The sequence below is a fragment of the Clupea harengus genome, chromosome 12 (genome assembly GCF_900700415.2).
Source record: "Clupea harengus chromosome 12, Ch_v2.0.2, whole genome shotgun sequence".
NCBI classification, from domain to species: Eukaryota; Metazoa; Chordata; class Actinopteri; order Clupeiformes; family Clupeidae; genus Clupea; species Clupea harengus.
In genome coordinates this window covers 12,432,198-12,454,755 of record NC_045163.1, presented here as the reverse complement: position 1 = coordinate 12,454,755, position 22,558 = coordinate 12,432,198, and the positions used below count along the sequence as shown (strand labels likewise).

The window sequence follows — 22,558 nt, the reverse complement described above, 5'->3', positions numbered from 1 at the left end:
GGCGCTAAGTGTCGCTAATATGGGGTAAAATGGCTCCTATTAACTACAAACAAACTACTTTTGGTAGACTATGTGATGGCACAAGAGTGGCATCAGTGGAATTATCAGTAGTAAGCCTGTGGGCGAGCTGAAATGTGTTGCAGATAATGGTCAACTGTGTGTCTTATGGGGTGGGATGGGGGCGCGTCAGTGTCATAGTGGCTGCATTGTTTTACCGCTTCCTGATGGGCAAATGATAGATAGCAGGCCTCTACTGCTACTGCTGGGCTACTGCTGGGCTGTGCTGTGCTGGGCGGCGGTGAGGCTGCTGCGGGGTCAGGTCTGTAAACTGGCTGCGGCGGTGCGCTCTCACAGACGGGCTCAATGGGGCTTTTCGATGCAGAATGGCACAGGCAGGTCCTCAGTGGTCCCGAGCCATATGACATCACTGCGTAGACTGTCTGCACTGCCCAAGTACAAAGGCTCTTTTATTTCTCTCTCTCTCTCTCTCTCTCTCTCTCTCTCTCTCGCTCCTGTTCACTTGTTCAGACTTTTTCTTTCTCTCTTTTTGTTCTCTCTTTCTTTCTCTCTCTCTCTCTCTCTCTCTATCTCTCTCTCTCTCACTCACACACACACATCCACACACACACACACACAAACACACACACACACACACACACACACCCAAACACACACCCAAACACACACACACACACACACACACACACACACACACAAACACACACACACACACACACAACACAGACACTCAGACATATGTTTACATTCTTACGTGGTCCGACTATAGACAGTTGTCTTACATTCTGCCAGCACAATAATAACGTTAGTTAGTTGGCTCTATTCGCAAGGTAATCCAAAATGGATTATCCTGCCCCCTTGACTCTCACGGCTAATGCTTGAGATTGGCCAAAAAGTGTACCTACTTTTGTGAATTGACTCCGCTGGTGAAGCCACCCACACGGACTCATCCATTATTGAGTTTCTGTGCGTTTGTATGCTGGAATGTTGCGTTGTCAGTTACTATCAGTGTTGATGCTAGTGCTGCTCGGGTTCTGGCAGTTCCCTCACCCAAAATACTGGAGCCACCTCAGAGGCCTGAGTGGATGCAGTGTGAGTGGAGGAGAGTTTGGCTTATTGGGCGAGATATTTGTGAGATGGCAAGTGCTGCAGGTTCCCAGTGTCTGTCGACTGGAGCAATCGCAGCACATTGACTTTTTTTTTTTCCTTACGCCCACCTTCCCTGCCTGCCAAGTCTTGGCATCTTGCTTGAATCAGTGTAAACCTGTCCCGACGTTTTTTTTTTCTGCGAGAGAACGTGCGCCCTAAGTGCTCAAAGATGGAGGAGTGGATTGTGATGGCCAACGCACAATGCGGCGAGATATTTCGTGCTCTAGGAAGGTGCTCTTTTTGTGCGAGTGCAATTCGTTTTCCTCGCCTACTTGTGTGGCCAGAACCAAGGCACACATTTCAAAAAGATATTTACGGTGCAAACGGTTTTTCGTCCGTCACAGAGATAAGTGTGTTTGGGTGAAAATCTCTGTGCTTTTTTTCGCACAGACCTGTCCGCTGTGTGGCCAAACCTTGTTTATACATTTCAACATTTCATTTCAACTCCAGATTCCCACTGAGATCTACACCGCCACAAATCCATTACTGCTGGCCAGAGGGATTTGTGTGTCTAGCACTCACACAGATGTCTAAGCCCAGCAACAGACTAAGATGGAACTGAATAGTTGATAGTAGCATGCAGACATTAAAGGTCAATCAAAGGAAGGCCAGACAAACAGAATAAATAGCTATGAGTAATGAGTAAAGGCGCAGTCCATGCAACTGAAGGGGAACTTAAGTCATTTTCTGGACAACGTAGCCAGTATTGCTATTGGAAGCCAACAAACTGGAATTCAGGGCAGCAAGTGTAAGGAATGGGTTTTGGACAGTGATAGATAACCATAATAGTGTGCTGTGCTATGTGTTTAGACAACATTTAATCTGTCCTCTAGTTGCTCAGAGGACTGCTCAGCGTATCATCAGCAGAGCAAAATACTGAAATGGTTTGTTGTTCTTTTTCTCGCTATGTGGGTTTTGCTTTAGAAACTTCAAAATGTAAAGCAATATTCTATACATGCAAGTAGCTTTGTGTATTAAAACATGATCAGTGTATTTACGAGGGGGCTGAGAAAATAGGCGTGTTTTTTTGTAACCAGGTGTTTAAACCTTGATTGTACAGCTTTGTACAACCTCGATTTTAACTCAAGAGACATTAAATTGTGAAATATGTTATCTACAAATTATATCATGTTTCTTTTCTCTAATAAATGTCTCATTTGGGCTTAAAAACTAGATTGTGCCTCATCACTGGTCACAAGGGGCTCATCAATTATTCCCAGTTCAACTGACTTATTTGATAAACTGATTAGCTCATAGATTTACTGGCCAAATTATCCTGACCGCCCTACAAGTGAATATAATGTTACAATTAATGTGTGAGAACTAAAGTAGGTGTTGAGTGTTAATATCTAGGCCTTTCATTCCGTTCCGGCGATTCCCAACACCATCCCTCTTCCCTGTCCTGTCCCATCGCGTTTTTATCAGACATCTTTTCTGGAGGTGCATTCCCTCCTGGAAGTCAGGCAGCAACACAGATAGCTCTCTGGATAAAGTGCTGTTGGCCTCCACTCACCACAGCTATGTTCACATCGTTCTCATCAGTAAAAAAAAGCTTGCACAGAGAGGGGGAAAGGAGGGAAAGAGAGGAGGGGGGAAGGGGGGGCGGAGCGAATGCTGTCTGTCCTCCGCGTCTGAGACGAAGTCTCCTGGATCTCCGGGTCGGTGTCGGTTCTCATGCCGAGCCCGGGCCCGGCGAAGGCACAGGGCCTCTCTCTCTCTCTCTCCCTCTCTCTCTCTCTCTCTCTCTCTCTCTCTCTCTCTGTTCTTCCAGAACCGCTGTGTGGAATGTGAAACGTGCCCGTTATTTTTCTCTTTTTTTTTCTTCTTCCCTCTCTCCGGAGAGCTGATGGAGTAATCTCTCCAGTCAGTCAGTCAGTCAGTCAGTCAGTCAGTCAGCCAGGCGAGCTCTTCTTTCCCATGCTCCCTCACTCACTGCAGCGGTGGCGCACAAGGACTCTGACAGGCGCTTGAGAGGAACCTCTGCTGCGAGGAGGAACGCCCCCCACATAACGCTCACTTCGCGCCAGTCCTCATCAGATGTGACCTCAGTAGCAAAAAAAAAGAAGCACTTGAATTTTTTGACAGGAAATTCATACCTCTATTCAGATGGCGCTCCCTTGAAAAGTAATGAGGGGAAAAATGGAAGTTGTTTGTTGGTTGGTATGATTGTTTTCAAACTGCACATAGCTGGGAATAACACTGTGGAAAACAAGATGAAGATGTCTCACTGAAGATGTATGGTCTTTTGAGATAAATAAAGGTCAAAGGTTAAATAGACAGCATTTTAAGAGCTGTAATCTGTCTGTGGGCCCATTCAAAACCTTTCGCCTTCCTTTTTCCCCCAGCCACCATTGGGACGGGGGCTTCAGGCAGTCCAGCACTGCTCTGGTGGCGAGATACGCAGCCGGCGTTGGCTGTCAGTCTACCGCTGCTAGCGGATTTAGCGACATTAGCTTGTCCACTGACACTGGAAAGCCTTCTGAAGGAGGAGGTCAGCCAAGTTCACACGCACCGAGGCGTGGAATGTGTTGCACTCTCCTCAGATATGTACAGATATGCAACAAACGGTGTAATGCTCACCCGTGTCTGCTATAGGGAGGGAGGTGAAAGGGAAGAAGAGGTGAAGTCGAAGGGAAGAAATATTCCCTTGATTTTCTGTTTCAGATTGCAACAATTAGAAAGCAGATTAGGCCTCTAATTTTTTGGATTTTATTCAGTCGTGAGTCAATAGTGAGTCGCAGATTTGTTGACCTTGGTTGCATGTTTGCAGGAGTCCGTGTTCGTTTTTTAACACTGATGTCGGGGAAATGGAATGTAAGTCTGTCTGTGTGTCTGCACGCGTGCGTGCGCGTGTGTTTCTGCATGTGAATTACTTGTTTACAGATATTTTTTTTTTAAACTGCATACAGACAAACTTTAACGTGTCAGACCATTTCTAAAAACTGAAACAGCAAAACCTCACATCAGATCTGCAAAATTATAAGCCAATTATCAGCCTTTCACTCAGATTTCAATATCATAAATCACACATTTCACTTTCTAAGAAACAGACATTGGACATGTGTGTGCCTTTTTGAGGCACTGTCCTTCAAAATGGACAAAAGGACAAAGACAAAGTGTAAATGAAAACCACAGTACAGTACACTGTAAATGGAACTGCATATGGCATCAAAGTCAGCAAGTGATTCATTGGGCTGCAGAGTCACATCTTTGTGCTGGGTCAGGCCCCAGGGCTTCATCTCCATCACAGGCAACGTTCTCCCTTGCTAGGCAACGGGAGGAAAAAACCTCTGGTGTGGTGGCTCCAGCCTTGGCAAGACTCCACACACCCATGTCACCACAGGCCAGTTCCATGGCCTGGCCTGCTGGACATTTGCCCTGGTGTAGGGTTTTCAGTCATGTACCTTCCACCAGCATGCAGAGAGAAACCCCTCTCTTGGGTTGAGGAAAGGGGAGTATGGTGGAAGGCAAACATTTATGCATCACTGGTGGATGCTGAATCCTGACTGTAGATTCCCTCAAAAATTGGTATTGTCTTCAACAGTTCAACGCTGTATTTCACACAATCTTATGGCATTGTTTTGAAGGACCAGCAGTGAGATTATCTTGCTGTTGGGAGAGCATAGGAGGCAGTCCTGCAATTCTACAAAATAAAACCAGCAGTTACACAAATACACATGCAGTTAAAACAGTAATGGACTTTTCCCTTCCAATGTCTTTTATATTGGCAAAGTGATGTACTGAAGCATCTGTATGCAGTAAACTTTCAATGACCAAAAAAAAACATTACTTGTTCTCTTCTCTTTAATTCCTGATTATGGGGGCCACAGACAGTCTGATCACATCGTTTGCTAAAGCTATGACATCTGTGCTGTCATTGTGTTTAACTTCTGCCACTCGTGGTTACCATTATAGATCACAAGTGCATCACAGAGCAAAATGTGTTTCGGCGAGTGAGAATGTCTTAAGAGTTTTGCCAGAGAGTAAATGAGATCTGCAAATTGTGTCTGCTTTTTGCCAAAAGAGAGCGATTCAGTAAATGGGTTCAGGCCACTGAACATTTGGTGAAGAGAACGAGGTTCAGTGTTTCAGCAATACACACAAACACTTGACCAGATGAAACTGGAGGATAATCTTTCTATTTATTACTGTAATTACAGATAAAATCTCACCACATGCAAAATAACTGAACATTACTAAGTATGCTAGATAGATTTCAAAGTCTTTTTGAGCCATCAGGTAGTTGGAGAGTTTATGTCTTCCCAGATGACTTCAGTCAGCACTCCAAGGTGCCTCTGCGATGGCTGTCTGGTGGCTCTCTCCTGATAGTCCCAGAAGCCATCTATTATACCATGTAGGGGGAGTAAGTCATGTATCTAACAGTTGTGTTACAAACAGACCAAAATAGGAGTAGTGAAAACAACAGCGTAAGAGAAATGAGGTTTCTACTCTGAAGGTCAGGCCAGCTGCAGAGCAAGGCCTCAGGGAGAGACGTTGCTTCCATCTATCTGGATCCCTTCTATGGCAAGAGGCCCAAGTTAGACCCAGAGGCACTTAGTATAGCCTTTGCCTTTTCAAATTACATATCTAGTGGCCACTCCTGATGCACTGTGTGCAACAAATATCTAGTTTTAGCAGCCTCGTGGTCACAGTGACATTTAAACAGAAACCTTTAAATATGGAGCTTTCCCTCTCACCAAAATGTCATACTTTATACGGTCACACAGTCTCTTTTTATGTATCATGTACAAAGGGTTAATTTAGATTTTTAAATACTTATTACATAGTTTACTATACAAATATTGTGTATGATGTTTTTTCTATACTGAACACTGTTTAAGCAATGCTCTAGTGTATAATATAAAAAGTCTTGCTACATGCTACATTTTATACATTCTAGCACTGAAAATGCAAAGGTGCAGTGTGTGTGCAACACATTGGTCTACGGTGTTTTGGAAAATTACCGAAATTTGTGAAAGTATTTGTGTATTTATATAATTAGTCTAACAATCTCTGTGAAGAGCAATGTAACCCTGTAACTGCTAAAGGTTTTGACCTTACAAAGACACAAGTGTTTTAGATTTTTCACACTAGTGTTAAGTTATTTCATTTTGCGTGGTGTTTTCCATTTTCTGTATGCAGTTTTAAAGGTTTCAGTTTGTATGTGTGTGTGTGTGTTTATGTGCGTGTGTGTTTGTGTGTGTGTGTGTGTATATGTGTGTTTATGTGTGTGTGTTTATGTGTGTGTGTGTATGTGTGTTTATGTGTGTGTGTGTGTATGTGTGTGTGTATGTGTGTTTATGTGTGTGTGTGTTTATGTGTTTGTGTGTGACAGAAAGTGCCTCAACGTGCCGACATGGCTCGGGCTCCGTCTCTGTTTACAGTAGGTTCCTGGAGCCCCTCTGCTGTGTGTGTGCTGTACGGCCTGTGGCTTACACCCCACCACCTCCCCTACCCCACTCCCATAAACACAGAGGTGCTGAGCCATGCACAAAGTGCTGCGTGTTGACTGATTGACCATTTTCACCTTCTCTCTTTCTTTCTCTCTCTCTCTCACTCCTCTTCTCCCCCCCCCTCTCTCTCTTTCATTTTCTTTCTCTCTGATTTTCTCCAGAGAGGCCGTGTACCCTCTTCTGTTCCTCTTCTGGCAAAGAGCAACCCATGCTACTCGCCGAGAAGGTGCTGGACGGCACTTCATGCGGAACCATGGAATCTGGCGTTTGTGCCAATGGGACATGTCAGGTATGACTTTTTAGCCTCTCCCTATTGGCAAAATCAGAGAAAGAGAGACATAGAGAGAGAGAGAGAAAGAGAGAGAGAGAGAGACCCATGATCAAACCCCGGCTTTCCACTGTCTCATCCTGAAAGCACAACCTGTTGAGTGTGTGTGCAGTTCTCCTCCTCCACCCATCAAGGCTGAGTTGAAACCACCTCCCTGAGGTATGTTTCCAAAAGGATGGAGCGAATCCAGCAGGTTGTCATGGATTCACTCTCCAACTGCTCATCTGTCATACCTGGACGCTCTGCCTGACTTACGGGATCCTCTTTGTGCCTCCTGCCAGACACCAAGGAGGAGCTAACATGAGAACTAAGGGGGATAGAGAGGATATGTGCTGTCATTCACTGATGCACTGATGCGCTGAGTGAGGATTTGTTTTTTCTTCGCTGAGAGGCTAACAATGCCCTGTAATACATTATTCTCAGTAATACACGGTAATCTGTCTATTATCATGAGGGCACCTCTTTTTGAAACAGCCACAGAAAATGTGTGTATCTGTCCACAGCACTGTATATTACTCAGATTAGCCAGTGTTACCCTGAGTTTGAGGAAGGCCACAGGGCCCATGGCCAAAGTTTGCCTGGCACTGGTTTGTCATATTTGCCTTTCATTTTGTAATGGATAAAACCGAATATCAGCCGATGATCTGATATCTAATATTTTACGGTTTTGCTTCCAGCTAGTCAGAACCATAGTGTCCTATGGATGTGTGTCCTTGCCTTGTCTGTAATGTGTTGCTCTCTGTGTATTGTTAAGCAGAAAGTGGGGTGTGACGGTATCCTGGGCTCTCAGGCCAGAGAAGACCACTGTGGCGCTTGCAATGGGAACGGGAAGTCCTGCAAAGTCATCAAGGGTGACTTCAACCGCACTCGTGGAGCAGCAGGTATGGTCACCTGCAACAGGTCACATGACTGCGATGCTTGTGTTGCATAGGCAAACTAAATGAAGACCTACAATTGTCACATAGGGTTGTGCAAAAATACACATAGTCTATGTCAGAAGGGTCAAAAGATGCCTTAAAGTGTCCCCTTGTCTAAAAAAGGTCTAAACTCCTGGAATATCCTGCAACTTGTTAACCTGGATCCTGGTAAATTGTTAAGGTTGAGGTTTCTACCACTTTTTAAAGAAATTTAGCCTTATCCATATGTTGCAGATGCATGCGTAAAAGATACACGTGTATGCACAAGCCTATGTGTTCCCTTGGAACCCGTCCCGTGTTTGGTTCTTACGTAAACTTGAACCTCCTACACACACTACAAAAAATGGAACACTAAAAATGTCCAGGACTTCACAGCAGTAATTTAGTCATTAAATGTATTACCTGTGTGATTAATTACCGGAGATGCAGCTATTGGGGTAGGAGAGTAAACACAGACACTGAGCATGAAAACGGGGTAACAGACTCTTCAAGAGGCTTCTGAAGGAGCCTGCCCGTGTTGACACAGGGTGGTATTTCTGCGTTTTACTTGTGTGTCTTCCCTTCCTTCCATGGTTTACGTACACAGAATCCCACAGCCTGTGTGGGGTCCATCCCTTAACTGATGTTCAAAGGCAGCCTAGCGGAACTGAGCTAGCGGGCAGAGTGCGTCGTTAATCTGCGCGAAGATGTTTTGAAATGCAAGCTGTGTGGCTTCAGATCTCCATGGTGAAAGGATGCCGGTGGCATGGAGACTAAGCTCCGCACTGATCATACAGGGGTCACGGTCGCCCACCGTTACCCGTCTGACGAACATAGCCATCGTCTATGTGTACTAAGTACTTAGCTTAGCATGTTTATCACAAGCTGTCACTTATGCAAGGGTCATGCACCTTGTTGCAGTAACTTTCTAAGCCGAGGCAGACTGCTTTTGGAATCGGGTTGAACTGCAGGTCAACTTAGTTTAGCTCTGTTCCTCTTAGGAGATAGAGTAAATATTTCTCGTGCGGTTATTTGTTTAGGCATTTTTAAGGGCTATTAATTGTCATTTAACTTTGTCTTTATCTTTGACTACATAAATCCTTCATCTTGGTTCTGTTCTGAATGACACAGAACACTGCAACATCTGGCAATCTAACATTTTGAAGAGGAACGTTTTTGTTATTGGTCCACTATCCTAAAGTGGTTATTTTTCTATAAATTGCTTGTAGGATCTAAACTCCCAATCCTACCCATAATTCAGTTCACCTCTGTGATTCATCTCTGTGCAACTTTGTTTAGTAGAAAACACAGTTTTCATGAAAATGGCAACAGCACTGCTCTAAACAGGCCTCTCTGTTGTCTTATTCTATCAAATGTTTTTATAAAATTTTAGTTTGCATAGTATCATTTAACACCTTTTTAAATTCATACCTTTGAATGGGTTAATTCCAGTTTTCCGACTTAAATCAGTCATTTTCTCTCTGGCAGGTTATGTGGAGGCGGTGGTCATCCCTAAAGGGGCCAGGAGAATACGTGTGGTGGAGGAGAAGCCTGCCCAGAGTTACCTAGGTAACATCACTAACTTTCCCTTTAATGCTTATTTCAATTTTCAATAAAAGTCAATGGCCCTCATTCTCGAACATTTTCTGAAGTTTCTTCTGAAATGTTTCTTACGGGCTTCGGAAAAACAACGTAAGCAAAAGACATCCGCCAAATTCATGCACGCTTGAAAATGTGGTCCTACGCAGCAGAAGTTTTCTGGGCTGTGCTCCCCCGGAAGAGTTTTCTTAAATTGAAAGCGTGTTCTCGTGCTCCTGAATTTGCATACATACACGCCCTGCCAGCTCCTTATAAGGGCACGCAACCGTAGTGACGTGTGCAGTCGGAATCGACCGAATCTACACGAAAGCAACAGCAGTGTTCGTGTACATTACATTTAGTCATTTAGCAGACATTTTTGTCCAAAGCGACGTACAAGGGATAGAACAGTCAAGCTACGAGCAATAGAGACCTAGTGTAACAATAAATACTACTTTACATAAGAAATAGAAAAACGAAATAGGAAATAAAAACGAAGTGCAGGAATGTAACTGCTATAAGTGCAAGTTAAGCACTAGTCGAAGTGCCAGTTAGGAAGAGAGGTGCTCTCTGAAGAGTTGGGTCTTCAAAAGCTTCTTAAAGGTAGAATGGGACGCGCCTGCTCTGGTAGTGCTAGGCAGTTCGTTCCACCAACGTGGAACTACTTGAAAATTCTGGATTGCCTTACTTGCACAGACGGCAGTGCCAAACGACGCTCACTAGACGAGCGCAGCATTCCGGTGTAGTGCTTTTATTTATTTTATGACATCACGGTGCCTCGTAGAATCATGACTATAGGCCTACATGTGAAACGTAATTGTTAATGATACTTTAATCCGAGGATCTGTAGAGTTGATGTGAACGCAATCACCAACGATTTCTCACAAATTCATTAACACGGAGAGTTTTCTTAAATGCGATTCCTCAAAAAACCACAAGATGGCCCACGGGGAAAACTCTGGCCGAGTTACGACTGCTATTTCGAGTTCGGAAAGTCTTCTGAAGTTCTGAGCAAATCCCAGATGAGAAAACTTTCATGAATGCCAAATGTTGTCCTAAATCCAATTCAGAAGAAATTCCTCTTAAATTCTTCTTAACTGCGTTCGAGAATGAGGCCCAATGTCTTTTTGGTGCCATTTTTGCAAATCTTAAAATCATTCTGATGGTATTCACACAATAGTATATGGAGGAATGCCTCTGACTTTGTACAGCAGTTCTTACGGTTTACCAAGACTGTTTTTTAGGACGATAGAGGCAGACTACTTCCCTTTGTTAAAATTCAGTACATCACATTCCGCTCTGTTTCTCTTTCTTTTGTCTTGCTCACTTGCTCTCTATCTCTCTCTCTCTCTCTCTCCTGCGTTGTCCTTCACTCTCTTCCTCAGTCCCATATCTCTTTCTCCTGACCCTCTGTCATCTCTCTCTCTCTCTTTCTCTCTCTCTCTATGCAGCCTTTTCTCCGTCTCTAGTCCTCTCCCTGTTGCTTTAATACCCATTCCTTTCTCTCTCTCTCTCTCTCTCATCTCTCTCTCCACGGCTCTCTCTATCTCCTCCTCCTTCGCTCCTTCCCTCTATCTATTCCTCTCGTCTCTCATGCTCCTCTGATTGCCAGCAAGTGAGAGCTGTCTAATAGGTGTCAGCTGATGGGCAGCGATGGCAGGGCCAAGACCTCTGCCAGTTTCCCCCCCTCCACCCCCACCCCTCTCCCAGCCCCAGTCCCCCAATCCCCCAGCTCCACTCCCACCTTTCATGTGGCCTGATTAAACCCACCAGCCGGGTGCACATCAATCAGGAGGGTGCGGCCCGAACCGCTCCCAGGATGCTGATCTGGCATGGGAGTGTGTGTGTGTGTGTGTGTGTGTGTGTGTGTGTGTGTGTGTGTGTGTGTGTGTGTGTGTGTGTGTGTGTGTGTGTGAGTGTGAGTGTGTGTGAGTGAGTGAGAGCTAGGGTGGAGAGTGGTGGTAGGGTTGTGGGAGCAAATGAGTTCAAACGCATGGAGACAGCAGCGTGATTAGATTAACTGTGCCGCAGCCTCTCTCTGATGTCCTTCCTCGCCCTCAGCACCGTGGGGCTTTGACGCTCCGCTTCGCTCCGTCCCTGGAGCTCATTGGCTCTCTGCTCGCTTTCCCAAACTTTTTCACAGTTACCTCACCTCTTCCTTCTTTTATTCCCATCTTTTAGTGCTAATATATTATGTGGATGCATTTCATGTAGCTTGAAGGTGAAACGTTGTTCTGCGGTCTGACCTAAGCTGTTATTACACGATATGCTTGTTTCTGATGTTCACTCGGAGTTGTAATTTATAGTTACAGTAGTTATAATAATTTATACTGACATTCTCTTGGAATATTAATATTTACAAAACCTGTTACGCTGTTTGGGCTGCGTGCAAACAATGACACAAGACTTTGGACGTGGAGAACGTTAACTTTTTTGTTTACAGCATCGTCCAGCTGTTGCGCTTCAAGTTTGAGGACATGTGTGTGTGTGTGTGTGTGTGTGTACTGTAGGGATGTTCTTTCAGCCGTGCAATTAAAACAGTTCACTCTACTTTGTCTTGTTCTTCGGTGACCCCCCTCCCACCCCCCCTTCTCTCTTTCCTCCGACAGCACTGAAGGACGCCGGCAAGCACTCTATCAACAGCGACTGGAAGATCGAGCACCCGGGCACGTTCAGCATCGCCGGCACCACTGTACACTACGTCCGCAGAGGACTCTGGGAGAAGATGTCTGCCAAGGGGCCCACCACTTCCCCTCTGCATCTTATGGTGAACAGCACTATAATTACCAGCTGCAACCCCCTCCACACACACACACACACACACACACAAACACACACACGCACCACCACACACCACCCACCCAACCACCCGTTCCCACACGTTTTCTTGTCATGGTCTGTTACACTCGCCGGGGCAGATGAAAAACTGCATTAGTGCATGCCTGACAAATGAACTTAATAGCGGTTATCACTCACTTTTGATGTGTTAAATGCCGCAGAAAGGCCTGTAATAAGGGCGCCCTGCTACCACACAGCACAGTGATGTAAGCCGGTTGGCCTCCGCACCACACCGGGCCGTCGTGGTGTAGTGATTGAAGATATGATGACTCCTGGTTATTAGCTGGCCGGACGCCACGGCTGCCTTGTCAAGTCTGGGATTAGGGTTATGATTTTAATAGGATTATCCGCTGACAAGCCAGCAGTGCTGCTAATTACATTACACAAACACTGCACAGTCTGCGCTCACCACGGCGGCGGCTGCCCCGGCAAGGCAGTTCAACCGTGGCAAGGAGTCAGGAGCTGCGGCTGTCTTTTCTGGGCTGCGTTCGTTTGCAGCAGCATTTGTTTATGGCGCGTAATTGAATGGTTCCCACAGCCGCTGCAGTGTTTTAAAAAGGTGCGTCGGACATTTCTTCTTCCAATCCCATGTGATCGTCCCTGCACTCTGCTGTTTAATAGTGTGTGCGTGTGTGTGCCTGTGTGTCTGTGTGTGTGTGGAAGGGGGAGTTTGATGGAGTATCTATTTATCTTTGACCCCGTATAACCCAAAGCAACATTTTGAAACACTGGATTAGTTGTTGTTGCTATTTAATGTGGTTTCAGACATCAAACTCTGAAATATTGTTTCAATAACAACACCATGCAACACCACAGGAGAAATAAACATTTCTTCATCCCTTTCTTTTGACTCAACACAGATGCACAAAATATTTTTGATGAGATAATTCGAATATGTGTGTGTGTATGTGTGTTATGTAACTCATCACCCAATACCCACAACTCATCAGTGTGTGATGATACCATCCAGGTGCTGCTTTTTAATGAGCAGAACTACGGGATCCACTACGAGTACACCATTCCAGCCGACCCAACTCCAGAGCCCAAGGCGGCACTGGTGCCCAAGCCCAGCGAGTCCCTCTTCATGTGGACCCACTCAGGCTGGGAGGACTGCCACGCGGTGTGTGGAGGAGGTAGGACCCACTTCAGAGAGTGGAGTACTGGTGTGAACTGTGTTGACTGTGACTGTGACTGTGACCAACAATCAAATTCTTGCTGTTCTTTAGGTAGATGGTCCCACCCTTCTGAGCTGGGTTCTAGTCAATGAGTCTCTCTGTTGAAAGGGATATTGTCTGAGTTCTTGATGAGACTATACTAATTTATTTATTGATTTATTAATAAATTCAAGTTTAATTATTACTGAATGGTCAACTGTAAACCGGGTGTGCGTCTGCTTTCAGACTTAATGATGATACATATCATTTGACCTTTGGAGGCTATGGTTAACTGTTTCACGAAGGAGGCTATAATGGGAAGTCAGTCTTTATTTATGGCTTCTTCTCTGTTTGTTTAGGTGAAAGGAAGACTGTTGTCGCTTGCAACCGAATTGTCAACAAAACGACGAGTGTGGCAGACAGTCGTAAGTGTCGTCACCTGACCAAACCAGAGGCACAAGTACGCAAGTGCAACGAGCAGCCCTGCCAAACAAGGTTAGTGGGGGATTAAAGTCTCTCTCACACACATACACACACACACAGACATACACTTCGAGACAGCCTCACACAAACACACTCACACACTCACACAAACAGAGACATACACACAGACTCACACTCACACAACTCACACAACCCTCCTAGACTCACCCACAAAACACACACAAACACACACACACAAACACACACACACGTGTGACACTTGGGAGAGGAAGGGCCTCGTTGACACGGGCTCTTGATATTTGCTCTGGGAACGTTCTCACACACACCAGAGCTAGTGACACTTGGAGAGAAGTGTGTTTTTATTCCTGGCGCCCCACGTAATCTTATGGGGGGAGAAATCTGCTCGCGTGATTAATTGTCTTGGATTGGTTACTTTTATCTTGTGTACACAAGTTTGATGTCTCGGGATGCAAGAATAATCATGAATCCTCCCATGTGCTCCCCTTTCGAAAGCGCAGTTTGAACGTGACAGTATCCGCAAAAGAATATTGGACTTGTGCGCTTGCCATATAATCAACCATTTTTTTTTTTTTTTTTTTTAATATGACTGATTAGGATTTTTCTTTCTTTTATACTTCTGGGCTCCTACAAAGCCGTTATTTGAAACAGCGCTTGCAAACGACATCATCAAATTGTTTCCATAAGCTGTTTGTAGAGGAAAAACAAAACCATCCCCAAAAAAGATACTGAAATGTTTATATAATATGGATGTCCCCGCGTCGGCCTTGTTAAAATTGGCAGATGTGGTGGTGGGGGAAAATGCTGTAATAGAAAAGCCCTTTGTTTAAAAAAAAAAAAAGGCATCTTAATTTCAATGACAAATTATGGAATTATGAATCACTCAAGGCTTTCGGGGAAAGATCTACATACTCCTCGAAAAATGTGACAAGTAGGTTGTGCTTGGGCCGCCCCCTGAAGCCATTCATAGCAGGACTCCATGACTGACTAAAAATAAAGGCAAGAAAATTAGCATTATTTAAGAAAGCCTAAAATAAAAATTATAAAAAACTACAGGAAACCAAAAACCACAAGGGGTTCCTCTTCTTTTATTGTTGTCAGTTGACAGGTTGTGATTTTTGGCATCTTGTGAGTTTATGTCTGAAGTGCTGAACTCAAGCACCAGTGCGGTGAACAGGTCTCCTTCATGGTAGTGCTGATGAGAAACTGGATCCAGCCCTCTGAACGATATGGCAGAGGCAGAGCAGACTACAGCAATCTGGTGTGTGTGCGCACACGTGTGTGTCTGTGTGTGTGTCTATGTGTGTGTGTGTGTGTCTGTGTGTGTGTGTGTGTGTGTGTGTGTGTGTGTGTGTGTGTGTGTGTGTGTGTGTGTGTGTGTGTGTGTGTGTGTGTGTGAGCGCACATGTGTGTTTCTGTGTGTGTGTGTGTGTGTGTGTGTGTGTGTGGGGGTGTGTGTGTGTGTGCGCACATGTGTGTTTCTGTGTGTGTGTGTGTGTGTGTGTGTGTGTGTGTGTGTGTGTGTGTGTTAGTGGGATTGTTGGATGGGCAGGAGAGGTCAGGCACCATCACATGTTTCTGTTGAACTGTCTTGCCGCCAGCTCTCTCTCTCTCTCTCTCTCTCTCTCTCATACACACACACACACACACACACACACACACACACACACACACTTGCTCTCTTCTCTATTCTCTCTCTTCTTCTGCATTTACTTTCTTATTGTCTTTCTTTATCTCTCTCTCCCTCTCTATCTCTCCCCCTTTCCCTTTCATATGGACAGAGGAGGACGGACACACCACAAATCCACCTCAGACCTCTTCACATCTGTCACCCAGATGCCTGCTAGCTCTTAGGGTTCATGCTGTCTGCAGCACATGCAACCGCTGGCTCAGAGGCCCACAGTGCCTTGTGGCCACATGATGGCTTAAGAAACACAGTTCTGTGGCGGCACTCTTCCTTTACAGTTCGATAGGGAAGGAGATAATTTAGAGGGAGAGCATCCATTTGTAGAAAATCGAGGCTGATAAGAGGATAAGAGGGATTAACATAAGGTTGCTGACATGATATAGTGTCTATATCTCCTTATTGTGTTGCTCGGTGGAAAATTACTTCTTAAGCCAAGAAGAACACTCTCAATTGTTTTAAACTCTTTTTCATCTAGAATGGATTGAAGATGAAAGTAAACAATTAGAATCGTTAATATTGTTCCCGTGTGAGCCTTAAGCTGTTTTTTTTTTGTCGAAAACAATGTTGTCCTAAAATGAACATAATCAACTCCATTTGTCCTCTGTGTTTTCTGTTTTGGCCGGGCAGGTGGATGACGACGGACTGGACGGCGTGCTCGCGCACCTGCGGGAAGGGCTCCCAGAGCCGGCAGGTGGCCTGCACCCAGCAGCTGCCCAACGGCACGCAGGTCAAGGCCCGCGACCGCGACTGCGCCGGCCCCAAGCCAGCCTCCCAGCAGCGCTGCGAGGGCCAGGACTGCCTGACCGTCTGGGAGGCTGGCGTGTGGTCCGAGGTACGGGGGGGGGGGATGGGGGTGGATGTGTCAATCCCTTGGGTGTTCTGCCAACACCCTCACCCGCTTCTCTTATTGCTTCCCTCTCTCTCTTTAACACTCACTCCTTTCCGGCTGGTGTCCATCTTGCTGGCTCCTGATAAAAGCAGAACACTCAGTTTCATCTTAAGGGAGTAACATCCAAACAACATATTTTTTTTTTTCGTGCAACTACAAATTCTTCTTTGGTGGATTTTTTAAAGCTGACAACACATTGAAAAGTCATTAGAATGCATTTGCTAACAGTAAATGCATCATTGTTTTGGTGTATATCAACATACACTTAAGATTGCCTAGAGGCAAGTACATTTTTAGCACAAATTGCACTCAGTGATATCATGCTGTCCTGTGACTAACGATATAAAGGGGTTGGAGACACACATGAAAAATGACTTTCTTCTTCCTGGTGTGACCTTGTCTCTACTTGTCTTTGACTTGGTGTTGAGCTTAGTGGTCTCGGTTTGTAGGGAACTCGGCTAGACAGTCCCTCAGGCAGATGTCCCATTGTTTCTTCTTGAGGTCAAAGGTTGACTATGCAACGAAATGTCACTGTCAGTACACACATTGTCATGATGATGACAAAAAGAGGTGAAAGATTGAGCCAAGAAATGCAACCGAGTCAAACTGTCCGGCAATAATAAAGAAAATATTTCCGTCTAGCCAAATGAGTTCAAAGGTCACATCGGACCTTAATTCACAGACGCCTTGGAGGACACGTCCTCTCATCTGCAGCACGTAACGTGTCACAGAGGAAGATAATCCCCTTGCTGAAAAAAAGACAACCTTCTTTTCTACTCTACCACTGTAGCCTATCGTGATTTAGTGTCCGAAGGGAGGGTTACCTTGGGGTTAGACTGAAGTCTATAACTCACCTGGGGATGGGGGGGTGGGGGTCTGAGGCAAAACATCTGTAGGCACCAGGGAGGGTGTGGGATGGGATGGGATTGAGAGTGAGGGTTTGATGGTGATGGTGGTGATGGGGGGTGGGGGAGGGTGGTTAGAGACAGCCAGTGGCTTTGCCTTTGATCCGACTGTGTAATCCCCAAAGCAGATAGGAACATGATGGTGTGGAGTGGCCTGTGGGGTGTCAGAGAGGTGGTTGAAGTGGTCTGATGGCGGGTTGTTCTGTGCATTGGGGGGGTTGTTGTTGCAGTGCTCAGCCAAGTGCGGGCGGGGGGCGCGCCATCGCCTGGTGAAGTGCACCAACCCGCGCAGGAAGTGTGACCTGAGCACGCTCCCCCGGGAGGTGGAGGAGTGTGAGGACTATTCCAAGTGCTACGTCTGGAGGACCGGAGACTGGGCCAAGGTGAGCCATGACACACACACATACACGCACACACACCGGTAGACACTCCTCAAGACTCCATGTCCAAACATATTACAGTAATTGCAAACAATTGATTACACTTATTTAGCACTTTTATACCTCGGCTGTGACAATACAACCCAGGTAAACTTGACATCAGCATGTGTACCCTGCTTATTGAAGCTATTGCCAGGAGTTGATGTGGTCACCCCCTTGTTCTAGTAGCTCAGCTTAAGAAATGAGTTAGAAGATCTGGCTGACGTGCAAAGAACTTCAGTTGAACTTTAAAGTTGAACTTTAACTTCGTACATTAAAGGGTTTACATTCACAATGAGTACATTTTCCTCGTGTTAATAAATGAAACCCACTAGTGTTGCCCGTAAAGCCTCTCCCGTTTGAGCTACAGATGTACCAGCATGCCTAGAAGTCCTAAATCATTCAAGAATCCATTTTCAGAAAGCGACCAAAGCCCTTTTTTCTCTCGGTTGCATTCCTGGATTTGTCCTGAAACTGAAACTGACTTGACCCCACCTTTGATGCGCAGCATTCCACGCCTAAGTCGGTTGATGTCCGCTACAGTTCCACTCTCCATCCTTTTTTTTTCTCCCTGCTTCTTTTTAACATCATTTTATCATTCTGTGTTCTGGAGAGAGGGGGCAAATGGGGGGTATGTGGGGGTCAGTGGGCTGGCAGTGGTTTTCTGGAGACATCCGCATTACGTGTGTAATCTCTTAAATGGGCAGATCTTGGCTGCTGCTCGCCTCTGTTCCCTGGTGAGTGACAAGGTGCTCTCAGACATGTTGTATTTCACAGGAACCAGGGGTCAGAGATTGGGGTCGGCCGACTGTCAGTCAGTATGACGGCTCAAACCACCCTCCCCCCAGACCCCCAGACCCCCAACCTCACCCCCACAGAGCGACACCCAGACCTTCCCACCCCCGTCCTGTTTCGCTGACAGACACTTTTATTCTCACCGATTAGATTAGATTTCACTCACAGTTTGGTGTTAACTCAACCCCCCCCCCCACACACACACACACACAACCCCCCACTCACCCATACACCATGCACCCCCCCACTGCCAACCCCACACCCCCACCCCGACTAAGAAGTACCAGATGGACGGCCCCGGCAGTTCCCACTGTCTGCCACTGACACAGGGTGAAGAGCTGTCGGGGGAGCTGTCAGAAGGTAAAAGCTTCCCACTGTGCAAAAGTCCACCGAGGGGATACTGGTATTATTTTAACCGCGGCCAACGTGTAGCCACAAGCCTATTGTGCTGAGCTCCGAGCGAACGAGCACGGGGTTAGAGTCAGAACAGAGCCACCGAGGGCCGCTTTGCACCGCAGCGCAGTTGAGCCATGCGATAATGGCACGTTTGCTTTCGGTGCTCAATGTACTGCGAATCTCCTTGATGTTTACTGGACAGTGGCAATACCAATAATCCACATTTCAACTGTATAAACAGTTGGCCCAGATGGGCTTCTGCCTTGTGGATACTGTACCGATGGTTGGCACAGCTCAAAGCTGGTGGGAAAGCTTTTCAGCTATTCTCCCCATCTGTCTGAGGCTGACGGTCTTTTATAGGCACTCTTTCTTTCACTCTGTTCTTTCCACCCCCCCCCTTTTTTTCTTTTCCTTTCCTTTTTTTTTATCACAACATCAACATCTTTGTGACAGCAACCACAAAATAGAATGACATTACATTTTTCCCCGTTTACCATTCGATAAACCAATAGGAGTAATTCCCGCTTCAGACAAGTGAAGATCCGAAACATCCCACAGCATTAAAAAAGACCTTAAGCTTTAGGTTTTGGCACAACGCCTCTACTTTGTCATTCGGTATATTCTGTTGTGACGGAGATGGCCAGCTTTGTCTGGAGTCTGATGTATAGTGGCAGTATTCACCGAAGACAAATGGGAAGATGTGACTGTTCTTGGCTAATGGGAAGACAGAAGCCTTTTTCAAGGCTGCCTCTTACAATGGACGCAAACATGGGCTGATCTTCTACATATTGTTTCAGGCAACACAGCTGTCTGTTATTTAAACAGTGCCTTGAATGTAAATGCATTATGAAGCCTGCGCATGTAGAGCAGCTTGAAGTTGAAAGCTTATGGATTCCATCTCCTCAGGTCTCTCTCTCTCTCTCTCTTCCTCTCTCTTTCCCTCTCATTCTCTCTCTTGCTCACTCTCGCTTTCATTCTGTTGCCAAATTGAAAGCATTAAAAAGGGCAAATGAAAAAAATCAAGACATTTGATTTTGGAAAAGGGATTAGGAGGATCTGTGCATCTGGCTCTTGCCACTTCTCATCTCCGTGCCTCCTGTTTAAATTCACTCTGCTCTGCTGTGAGCTGGAGGTAGTGTGGGGGGGTTGGGGTTGAGGGGGGGGGGGGGGGTTTGGCAAGGATGAGGATCGGATCAGGAACGGGCCAGAAGAAAACCTGGTGTTTGGCTCCATTTGTGGCAGTGTGCTCACTTCAGTTTTTGGCAGAATTTTGGCACACGCTTTTAGTACTAGTTTGTGATATGGGTCAGTGGATCACAAGAAGAATGACCCTACCAAGGCTATAAGAGTGTGTTTTGGGGGGGGGGTTCTTCTTGTTGTAATTTATGCATGAATACACTAACAAAACCCTTGGTGTAAGTAATACTCAAATCTGCATTCACAGTGTTCTGTCACCTGCGGGAAAGGAATGCAGTCCCGGGTCATCCAATGCATGCACAAGATCACCGGGCGCCACGGCAACGAGTGTTTTTCATCTGAGAAACCAGCTGCTTACCGACCCTGCCAGCAGCAGCCCTGCAATGAGAAGATCAATGTCAACACCATCACCTCACCACGTTTAGGTGGGTACATTGTTTCCTTCTGTCTCTTGCCAATGTTGGAGAATAATCACACACAGCGATGACTGATGATTGATCACTGTTACCACCTCCAGAATCCCTTTTCAACATTCAACTTTAGTCCAATAATAACTTTAACCTCTTATCATTACAATTCGTTTTCAGAAGCTATCTTTTAACTAAAGCATATTGCTAAGCTGTTATAGTACAGCGATGTTTCCACTCATTGGGTGATGAATGAGTACTAAGTGATGAATTATATGGGGAAATGACCCCTAAAGCTGCTCTGGTTTTACATATAATATGATGTGAAAATATGCTGCGCTGAGATTAATAGCTCATTACCGGTGACTTTGGATTAAATTCAGATCTGTCGTTAGGAAGGGCAGACATTTATGTGTCAATGATGGACTTTTTTCCAGTCAGCTCTCTATTAGGAAGAGCGTTGCTTCAAACATATCTAATGGTCTGAGAGCCTTCTCCAAAATATGACTAGCGAATCCTGTGACGGCATCTTCTTCAGTCGGTTTCTAGCGGGGCATTCCAAGTGGAATGTTTGTCTCAGACCGTTGCACAGCATTTGTGAAAAGCTAGCACGATCTTCCTGAGCGTGTGTCAGCGAGTCTCACCTCGTTTGTCATTTAAACACCAGCGTGTATAAAGCCGTAGCACCGTTTCCAAACCACAGCCGCAGCTTACCGGCATCGTGCATCGAAGTGCCGTCATTCGGTACGCCCAGCCTCTTTCCAATGGCTTGCACACATCATGTAGATTTTCCAGCCGTTCGTTGGCTATCTTGAATTCATTTTGAGACAGCTAAAGACAAAAGTCATTAATTGGGGGATTACTGGTGTGGAAAGTTTGAGCCCCTTCCTAGCATAAATGTTGTAATGAAAGCTACATACCCATTTTCCAAGGCAGGGTGCACAGATTCCTGATACCAAATCATATTTGTTATCCTTGAAAACCTCGGTTCTGTGATCCATTTAGCTTGTCTGAAGCAATGGAACTGATTAAATCTGTCCCTGAATTACAGCCTTGCTTCACATTGGCCTTACACAGTTAGCATGAGATGTATTACTCAAGACTATTCTGTAACAAATAAATGCTCACAGGTATGAGACTCGTGTCAATTCATTCCAAATGAGCTCCTGTTGCTTTGGCTGCCTTGTGTGATGGTCCTCCTGCATCTGGACTCCACAGCAGACTCCCACTAGCGGGGTCATGCTGGCAGCACACATTTCAGTGTTTAGAGAACAATGATTTTAGACAAGCCCTGGCAAACGTTAAGCCTTCTGGGAAGGGGGGGGTCATTTATCATTGGGGGTGGTGGGGGGGGCAGCAGCCACAACAGCAGCTGGGAGGGCTAGCGTCGTCCGTAATGGCACCATGTTTACAGCCGCGTCAACGTCGCCGTTTCTGCGCGATGCAGCTGCACTCGGCTGCCTGCGAGAAGCAGGGGCTTCCCCCCGTGGTCGAAAAAACCGAAGGGCAGCTCGTGCCGAGGGACTCGCCACAGCTGGCTCTAGTTTAGCCCCCTCCAGCCCCCACCCCCGCTACTGCCCTCCACCCACCGCCCCTCACCCCACCCCACCCCGGCTTCTCCTCCTTTTGCATCTGGAAAGTGTGTGATGCAGATTTACCCAGGATACACTGCTGCCCTACCAGGTCACACCAGGATTTGGAGAATCCAACATGTACCATCACGTTGTACCAACGTGCAATTTCAAACGCCTGCACGGATGTGCTACACATTACCCCGATGACCACTTTCCATATGAGATATCTGGCAATACTGCTCCAAACCCTATTTTTATTTAGATATATTCCAGTAGGTTCCATGGCACGGAACGGTCCTGTGCCCATGCCAAATCCCATTAAAATGTTTATCTCTGTTTGGTGCATTGGCTGCCAGCACCTACAGGTGTTTACAACTCCCCCTTGCAGTTGGTCACCTGTCTTTTGTCAGAGT

The 22,558-nt window shown here is 45.9% G+C and overlaps 1 protein-coding gene across 1 annotated transcript in view; it reads left to right on the top strand.

The window, feature by feature from the left end:
* The window catches only part of LOC105903709 (A disintegrin and metalloproteinase with thrombospondin motifs 19), a 60,953-nt gene that overhangs the window by 32,401 nt on the left and 5,994 nt on the right, over positions 1-22,558 (top strand). Inside the window, exons 14-22 of the mRNA XM_031577741.2 lie at positions 6,782-6,909; positions 7,706-7,829; positions 9,333-9,413; positions 12,032-12,189; positions 13,231-13,393; positions 13,774-13,909; positions 16,191-16,395; positions 17,588-17,740; positions 20,412-20,589. Coding sequence (XP_031433601.1) covers positions 6,782-6,909; positions 7,706-7,829; positions 9,333-9,413; positions 12,032-12,189; positions 13,231-13,393; positions 13,774-13,909; positions 16,191-16,395; positions 17,588-17,740; positions 20,412-20,589 — 1,326 coding nt within the window. The remainder of the gene's footprint in view (positions 1-6,781; positions 6,910-7,705; positions 7,830-9,332; positions 9,414-12,031; positions 12,190-13,230; positions 13,394-13,773; positions 13,910-16,190; positions 16,396-17,587; positions 17,741-20,411; positions 20,590-22,558) is intronic.